General features: G+C 34.6%; 1 protein-coding gene across 1 annotated transcript; it reads right to left on the reverse strand.

Annotated features, from left to right (window-relative positions):
- Window positions 1-2290: 2290 nt before the first annotated feature.
- Window positions 2291-9440, reverse strand: PEX11G (peroxisomal biogenesis factor 11 gamma). Its single transcript, XM_053702935.1, has 5 exons — window positions 9157-9440; window positions 7644-7832; window positions 6422-6600; window positions 6059-6106; window positions 2291-4090 (listed from the first exon to the last, which is right to left on the reverse strand). The coding sequence occupies exons 1-5, from the start codon at window positions 9217-9219 to the stop codon at window positions 3865-3867; spliced, it is 705 nt and encodes a 234-aa protein (XP_053558910.1). The 5' UTR covers window positions 9220-9440; the 3' UTR covers window positions 2291-3864.
- Window positions 9441-9920: the final 480 nt, after the last annotated feature.

Genomic DNA, 9920 nt, shown 5'->3' on the forward strand with positions numbered 1-9920 from the left:
AAAACATATAGACGTGCAGGGTCACTAGTGTTATAATTGCATGCTCTAACAAATTAGAGCATGTATTTTTTTTTTTAAGTAAGAAATGCAATGCATACCTTTTTAAGGAACATGAAAGATGCAATTATAAGCTTTTGTGGTACAGACACATTGTAAAATAAAAAAACAAAACACCCAAACTTTCCACTTTCCTTCAATCATCGAATTTACCCTTTTCTTTGCATATCCTTAGTTGAAACTTCACTCCTTTCCATGAAAGCATATTGGTGTAGTCAGGAGCGTGCATTTGAGCACTATATGGCAGCAGTGCCTGCAATAATGTGATACATATAAATACTCAAGACATGAGCACACCACACTGTTGATCCTACTTCAGTATTCACACGTAGAAAGGGGCCAAGCTTTAATCAAGGAGGTCAAGAGAAAGAGACCTTTTTAAAAACTGAACATAATCTAAATCATAAAAATATATATTTATGAGTTCCATATCCCTTTAAGAAATAAAGATTTTATCACTGAGAATGCACAGAAATCAACATCCTCTGTAACACTTTCTGTCCTACAAAATATACCCTTGTGACTTATTACCATATCCGCTCTGGATTAGTTGCAGACATGAGTACTTGATGGAGGTGGGATGTTTTCCAAGTGAAGTTTCTTAAAGGTAACCAATAGACTTGTGCATTTGGATCTTTCGTTAGGATCCGAATTCGGAAGTAAGTGCTATTTGGCTATTTTCCAAACTGGATTGATTCTAGTGCAAGATCACCGCAATAAGATCTGTGCCATAAAACAGGTTGAGATCTGTGCATATCCTTAAAGAGCTAATTAAGTAAAAATAGTTTGCATAAAAAAAATGTTTAAAAATTGCTGTCAAGTATTTTAAAATAATTTTGAAAAATAAGCAAAATTATTTACATAGCTGTGCTCGCTGGAGAAGACTGATCCGAACCCCCCCTTATCAGTGTTTAGCATCAGAAACAGGCATTGCATTTCACAGCAGTTAAAGGGGCAATAAACCTAGAATACAATGTTATATAATTCTGCACATAGTGCAGAATTATATAACATTAGCTTAGCGCCAGCTTCGTAAAGCAAAGTGTTAGATAGATATTTTACAACAAAAACAGAACGCCATTCCTGGCCTCTACTAAGCGGGTCTGTTTTCTTCTAAGCACATCACGGCCTGATCGCTCTATTTAACTTAATGTAGCTTGCTCCCGCTACCAGACCAGAGCGGGAGCGAGCTACTTTGAGTTTAATAGCACAATCGGGCACGCTGTGACTAGACAGTGTGCCCGCGATATGCTTATGAGAAGAAAACAGAGCCGCTCAGTAGAGCCAGGAGCGGCGTTGTTTTTGTTGTAAAATATCTATCTAACACTTTGCTTTACAGCTAATGTTATATAATTCTGCACTATGTGCAGAATTAAATAACATTATGTGCTAGGTTTACTGCCCCTTTAATAACGAAGCACTGCAGTATAAATTTGCAGGTAAAGTAATTAAAGTACATATTATATTTTCTCTCTATCCCAACTTGTTTTATGTCCCTTTAACGTGGTTATCTTGCACCAGAATTAATGCGGCTCCGATAAATTTTTAATTCCCTTAAACACTAGAGAAAAGTACTGGCAAATATACCAGATTAGATTTCTTTAAAGGGACAGTGTACTGCAAAAACTGGATTCTCATTTAGATTTCATCTTGAATATAAACTAACTTGTTTTGCTCCTTGAAACCACAACCCATTAAAATGAGCAGAGCTTGAGGGGAGATAATTTCTAATACCTTATCACTCTTTATACACAAGCAAATAGCCTCCTTATCTCTGTCTATATACTTAGAAAGAACAATTGAAAATTAATTTGTTAGTCATTATCTCTCCTAACTCCCAAGTATTACAAATTTTAGTATAGCTGGGTATACAACAGAGAGACGTAGCTATTTTCAAGTGGTAAAATAAAGCTTTAGAAGCTCTCAGTGATCAATTTAATAAACTCCATCAGGTTAAATAGATCATTTGTAACACATAAAAGGATAGAAAATGTTAAGTACACTGTTCCTTTAATGATAAAAACACAAAACTCCAGATATTGCAATAGCCAATTTAAACATCTAGCTTTAAATATTTTCACATAGCATTTAGCTAATCAGAAGTTTCATAAATGCGTATTTCTGCATCAGACATGACTGCAGTATGTAAACAAGCAGTGTATTGAACCTCTCAGTGTATTTATCTTTTCAGTTTACACATAATAATAATTTGAATAAGCAGCAGACCAACGCCTTCTGTACAATCATCAATTGATTTTATTGCAAAATATACTACACACAAAGTGATTGTAAAATTTTCTTTTTTTCAGCTGTATTTTGCTCCTCACATTCAGCTTGATGGTGAAGCTGCCATATAGTACAATGCAGAATCTGATTCACTTACAGACTATATTGTACAGAGATTCCCTACACACACACACTTACATACATACACATATACACACACATACATACACACACACACTTACATACATACATATATACACACACACACACACACACACATACACACACTTACATACACACACACACACACCAATACATGGTTTGATTCCTCTCACACACTGTACACAAAATATATGATCTGAAGACCACCACACACACACAATCATATGGCCAGATCCCCAAACCAGGGCCGGCTCAACCATGGGACCAAGTGGTTCCAACAAACCCAAGCAGCACTTCAGTGACTGAGTCAGTCACTGTCAGACCCAGACCACTTCTGTCTTCATGGGGGAAGTTGCAGGCTCACACCAGCATAACCTTATCATGCACAAAGATAACCTTATCATGCACCAGCCTGGGGCGACATTCAAGTTGGGACAAGTGCATCTCTTCCCTAATTTCCTTCTCACTTATTGCGCAATTGTGCATAAACATTGGTTGCATGCAGGTAGGCAGGCTTAGTGAGGTCAGCGGCCAGACTAGTAGGTTGATATGCTAATCAGTAATGTTACTACTGTGTGTGTGTGGGGGGGGGTCATTTCAGTCTCGGACCCAGGCAGCACAATATCTTGAGCTGGTCCTGCCCCAAACATACTGCAAAATATAGGGTGTATTTACAACCTCAGTGCACACTACATGGCCCATTTACACACATACATAGTACGATGAAACAAACTGAAGCTGCACTGTGACATTACTTATTTCTACTCAAGCTGCACAACATAGAATTTGTTGTACTCTCCCTTCCAGCACACACAGGGCCTGATCTCCCCCAAAAATCACTACACATTAAAGGATCTGATCTCTGCCACACACACTTTACAATACAGGACCGGACCAAGCACATATAACTTCTCACACATACATGCATAGCCACGTAGTAAAATATGGAGCGTTTTCTCCTTCAACACACTACAACATTTGTTCTCCTTAATCCATTATTTTGTTTTTTTTAAATGTAATCCCAATTTGAACAAATGAGGTTTATATGGAAACAAGCTCAGTGCTGTCTGGTAAGCAAAATTAATGAATATAAACAGGAAGAGTCACCATATGGACACTAATGTAGATTATGAGCATAGCAAAAAAAAAAATAATGAAAATAAACAAAATAGAAGGGAAATGTAATTGAATTTGTTAAATTAGCTGTAAGTACAAAATCATTTTTAAAGGATAGAAACATTATTTTTAGCCTGAGTTTACAGTATAGATGATGGATATTCCTGAGATAGAAATGATTTGCTTTTCTCAGTCTTGATGTCCCATGATCGGGTCCAGTGTCTGTTTATCCTAATATGTTTAAGGACATTCACAAGGTCATCCTAAATTACAGTTTGCAACATGAAATGCTCCTCTCAGCTGTCACACTCCACCTGGACTTCCTTTGACAATTGTCTGGTAGATTCCAATTAACGATGAGATGGTCCCCATTAGACCTACTAACCATGTGGGAGATTTCCCACCCCAGAGGAACCCAGGAGGCATCCAATGAACGGCATTAATTAGGTCACAGAGACAACTGATTATACCAAGAACCTCTGATCTCACTTGACATTTGATTTCTCCTCTGCTCTTTGGAGCGTCCTTCCTACAAAAGGAAATTCCATAACTAATAGGTTAACTCTATCTCTGCCAGACATCTGGCTATGCAGTACTGAAATCTCTAAGAATGAGTTAGAAAATATAGCTTTGTTGAACACAGATAAAAGAATAACATGCATAATGACAGTCTAAAGAACATGAAAAGCTTAATTTAAATGGTAAACGCCAAGTTATTTTAACTAAAAAAAACCCGCTGGCAACATCATTGATCTATGAATGAGCACCACTTCCGTTACAGGATGTGAAAGTACCTAAGCTACAAGATGCTAGCACCAAATATGAACCTTCACTAAGCAGCACCTGTAAGGGGTTAATATAAGGAAAATGGCTTTGAAGAAAGCTGCAAGCATAGTAGAAAAAAAAACATTAACCCTGCGGTTGTAGTTGTGTCCAGCTTTTTAATGTCCCTTTAACTGGTAACATTTTGTAAATGTGTTAAAGGGACATATTTCTCTTTTCTGTTTCCTATTATGTATATGGGCGATCAACAGTTAAACATATTAACAGTTTTTAGCTTAAAAAAACAAAATAATGCAAAATGGACAGCAAACACTGAATTTTTTTATAAAAAAGGCTCAGTTATGCAGAATGAAACGACTTTGCTGTATACAGGTGGCCCTCGTTTTAAACGGTTCAATTTACACCGTTTCAGAATAACAAAATTATTTTCCAGTCATGTGACTGCTATTGAAAAGCATTGAGAAGCAGTGCATTTATTAAAATAGCCAGTAGGGGGAGCTGTCCGCTTGTGTTGCAGCAAAGCCAAGCAAGCTGAAATTAATTAGTTTAACCAGACCTGAGCTATCGAGCAGATTTCAAAGGAACAAGATCTTCCTGTCTATAAATCAGTCCAGATTGGAATGCATAGAAAGAACTGTTTGCAGAAAAATGCAAGTGAAGTCTGTGTTGTGTGATTGTTTTATTAGGTTTATAATGCTGTTTAGCAAATGTTTTTGTTCATTTAACTTAGTTTAATTATATATTCTGTGTTGTGTGATTATTTTATTAGGTTTATAATGCTGTTTAGCATTTAAAGTCTTCATTTCAAAGCTTTAAAAATAATGTATTAGGTGTTACTTATGACAATTTTGAGAGGGGCCTGGAACCTATGTCCCTCACTTCCCATTGACTTACATTATATACATTATATAAACTGGGTTTCAATTTACAACGGTTTCGATTTACAACCATTCCTTCTGGAACCTAACCCCGGCGTAAACTGAGGGCTACCTGTATATATGTATATATATATATATATATATATATATATATATATATATATATATATATATAATATATATAATATATATATATATATATATATATATATAATATATATATATATATTATATATATATATATATATATATAATATATATATATATATATATATATATATATATATATATATATAAAATGTGTGTGATACATTTTGAATCACTCTTTTAAACATTTGAGTATCATTCCCCTTTAACAAAGGAAAAAGAAGAGGAAAATAATGCAATAATGTCTAATTAAAGTGACATACAGCTGCGAAAAGAACATGCTCTAATCTCTTAAAAGAATTCTCATATTGCACAATTGCTTGCTTATGAGGGTTAAACACATAGTTAAAGACATCTCTAGACCTGGAATGGACAGCTGGTCCAGATGAACATGGCTGCTGAGACAATCAGGGGTGTCATGTGCATACCTGTTATTCACCTGCAGTGTTCAGCTAACAATCAGTATTGCAGTAGCAGTGCTGACTTTAACCCCTTTGTGGGGGTTAAAAGCAGAAGAAAACACCACATCAGAGCCTGTCTTTATTGCAAAAAGGGAATGACAATCATCTTATTGAAGTATTAGGTACCTTTGGGAGTGTTAAGAATAACACATGAATAATGGATAGACAGACCGATAATAGATTAGATTACACATAGAAATTGCAAGAAAAAAAATAAAAATAACTTACTCAAATTTTTTTCCTTTGCGTCTTACTGTAGATAAAATTCTCAAAGATCTAAAGACAAAAGATAGACTTATAAATGGCAAAATAATAATTAATAAAATATCATATCATCATATTATTGGCTGGTTAACGTATTTTGAATGCATCTTTGAGTAGTTTCCCCACTACCTCAAAATCACAATAAGCACAATTACCTCTTTATGGTCATGAAGTTATGGAAATGCTGAATATAATGAGGACGCATACAGTTACTGCAGTGTTTCTGAGAAATATTCTGGAGTCTTGAGGACACACATCTTTCTGGAATCCCCTGTTTATATTGAAGGTTATGTAGATATTATCTATTTCCAGGAAGAGGCCACATACCTCAAAATTCCTAAAAGTAGAGACAGACCCCACAGTGCAGTGCTGGCTGTCCACCATTTTTCAGACTTTGTGCGAATAACACCAGCGTCAGCAGCCCATGCCACGTGCTCACATGGATAGTAAAGCTGGTCACACATATTTCCAATCACAGATATCAACCTAATAAGGCAATCTTCTTCCTAGTACAGACAAAACGGTATCACTGGGTTTAGAATATATACGTTTAGTAATAATAGGTGAAACTAGCTATTTGAGGATATTAAAGTGAAAACTAATTCTCGAAAACAGAATATGGAATTATAGAGAGGAAATCATGTAGTAGTAGTAGTACGAAATCACTTGGATCAATAGTAAGAGTTATCGCGAAATACTACTTGGAGTAATAGAATAGCCACCAATCAACAGCAAGCTACCAGTACTTATAAAACAAATTTAATTTGATAATAAAGGTAAATAAAATTAAAAAAAAGACTTTTACATCCCTTTATAGAAAGATGAAAACAATAGGGGGATTTACATAAAGGGAAATTATACAGATGATGGCCAACTTCCTAAAACATGAAGGGCTGCAGATCAATTATTATCATAATAAATTTGAGAACTTAGTGTGAGTAAAAACAGGTGACATTTTATGGAAGATATATACAGTATGACTTATTGGTATCTTACTTTAGTTTTTTTTATTATTTGTTTTCTACTTTAAAGGGACATGAAACCCAAAAAAATGATTTCATGATTTAAAAAGAGCATGAAATTTTAAACAACTTTCTAATTTACTTCTATTATCTAATTTGCTTCTTTCTCTTGATATACTATGCTGAAAAGAATATCTAGATCGGCTCAGTAGCTGCTGATTGGTGGCTGCACATAGATGCCTCGTGTGATTGGCTCACCCATGTGCATTGCTATTTCTTTATCATAGATATCCTATGATAAAGAAATAGCAATGCACATGGGTTTGCTAAAGATTGCAGCAAATTAGATAATAGAAGTAAATTGGAATGTTGTTTAAAATTGTATTCTCTACATTAATTTATGAAAGAAAAAAATTGCTTTTAGTGTTCCTTTAAAGGAAATTTCTGTATAAGTAAAGCATATATGAATTGAAAAAAATGGTCATACAATAAAAGTTTTGAGCATTGTGAAGTGTTACAGAATAATTTCAGCTATTGCAAAGGACTGAAGCAATAATATAATTAAAGAGTTTGAACTCTCAGCTCACTTTCTTTCCCAGACCATACTGCTTTGAGTAAGCCAGCATTGAAAGGTCATCAAAGAGTCGAAGGACTGTCCTGCAGTGGCTGAGTTGGGAAGTCACAATCAGAAGGCTCTTTCCTAATTCTTGTTTTCTTCTGCTTTTCTGTGTCAGTAATCCTCCTAGCAGCTGGCAGCTGTAACAAAGTGTGCGCATCTAAAGATACACCAAAAAGAAGAAAAATTATTTTATATCTTTGAAAATATATATATATACATACATACATACATACATACATATATATATATATATATATATATACACATACATACATACATACATACATACATATATATATACATATATATATATATACATACATACATACATACATATATATATACATACATACATACATACATACATACATATATATATACATACATACATACATACATATATACATACATACATACATACATACATATATACATATATATATATATATACACATACATACATACATACATACACATATACACATACATACATGCACATATGCTTTACAACTCTCTCTCTCTCTAAATATATATGTGTGTCTATGTATACATATGTGTGTGTGTGTAATAGGGGGGAAAAGTTACTAGCACAAAAGAGGAAAAGATTACTAGTCCATTAAAACTTAAAAGGACACTGAACCCAAAAATTTTTTCATGATTCAGATAGAGCAGGAAATTTTAAGCAACTTTCTTATTTACTCCTTTTATCAATTTTTCTTTGTTCTTTTGCTATCTTTATTTAAAAAGCGGGAATGTGATGCATAGGAGCCAGCCCATTTTTGGTTGAGAACCTGGGTTATGCTTGCTTATTGGTGGGTAGATGTAAGCCTCAAATAAGCAAGCACTATCCAAGATGCTGAACCTAAAATGGGCTGGCTGCTAGATTTGCATTCCTGCTTTTAAAATAAAGATAGCAAGAGAATGAAGAACAATTGATAATAGGAGTAAATTCTATTGGCAATAATGCTTCTAGTACAAGTTATTGCAGTTTTTCAGAAACATATGCATGTATCTTGTGAGGGCCCTTGCACCAGTTTACAAGTTCAGAGAGCTGGTGGTGATGTGTATTGTGCCAGTCATATAAGCCACTGCAGACTCTGAGAAGGTGTGGTGAATACTGGTGCACGACCCTTACAGGATATGTTTGTATGCCTGAAAAACTGTTAAAACTTGTTCTAGAAACATTTCTACTAATGGAAGTATATTGCAAAAATGCTTCTATTTAAAAGGGAAATGGACCCATAAACATTTTGATCTTTCTATCCCTTTAATTAACAAACCAAACATAAACAAAGCAGAAAATTACTTAAAAATGTATCAGACTGTCTATCCACATGCACTAACAAATAAATAAAGAGCAATATGTCAATCACCTCTGACACACAGACAGGAGCAACCTGACAAGCAGAACTGGCACACATATAGCAAATCAACACAAAGCTGCTTGAGTGAAACACACAAAACCTTGGTTTAAAACTCACCAGTCTGTCTCTGCCTCTGTAGGATTCCAGGGCATTTACAAGACCAGATACTGTTAAAGCCATCGCAGCCTTCACAACAATGATAAGCAGAGGTAACAGGAACACTATTTACTATAGTCCCACTGATTTTATATCACAAGCTGATTTCACACCATATATCTAATTTTGAGCTATGAAATATTCTCCCTGAGTGTTTTTATTCATGTTCACTAGACTAAGCTAAACAGAAAACTACAATCAGTTTGCACTGCAGTCTCATGGACTTCAGACTCTTGACACTAATATTCTCCAAAGCTTCCTGACTGCCAGACCCCGCCCACCCACTCGATTGTTGCATCCTAACTGGAGTAAAGGTCTGATGCAAGCGAGGCTTGGAACGCACTAAAGCACAGTAACCTGACAATCAGATGCCAAGCAGAGGTAATAAACATTTATTATAGCCACTCATAGTTACCGTATTAGTTGTAGGCTGTTTTTTTTTTTGTTTTTTTTAAATGTTTAATATTTTATCTTAACTGCGTTTTGAAATACAGATTTAATAAATTGTAGATAGTGTGAAATTGTTTACAGTAACTTAAATAAAACACAATACATCTAGTAAAAACAATTCTGAATATTGTAAGAAGTGAATAATAATAGCAATAAAATGCGCATTCATTTAAGAGGAATGATAACAAATTTAAGAAGCTATGATATTCTATAAATATATACAGCATATTTTTAAAGTCCTGCTCCAAAGTACGTAAAGGGACATTAAAATAAAA

Source organism: Bombina bombina, chromosome 2 (genome assembly GCF_027579735.1).
Source record: "Bombina bombina isolate aBomBom1 chromosome 2, aBomBom1.pri, whole genome shotgun sequence".
Taxonomy (NCBI): domain Eukaryota; kingdom Metazoa; phylum Chordata; class Amphibia; order Anura; family Bombinatoridae; genus Bombina; species Bombina bombina.

Excerpts from the sequence above, each read along its gene's own strand:
- PEX11G (XM_053702935.1), bottom strand. The coding sequence starts at position 9,219 with ATGGCTTTAACAGTATCTGGTCTTGTAAATGCCCTGGAATCCTACAGA. Across the intron at positions 7,833-9,156 it reads ACAGAGGCAGAGACAGACTG|ATGCGCACACTTTGTTACAG; the intron begins GTGAGTTTTAAA and ends GTGTATCTTTAG. Across the intron at positions 4,091-6,058 it reads CGCAAAGGAAAAAAATTTGA|GAAGGACGCTCCAAAGAGCA; the intron begins GTAAGTTATTTT and ends TTCCTTTTGTAG.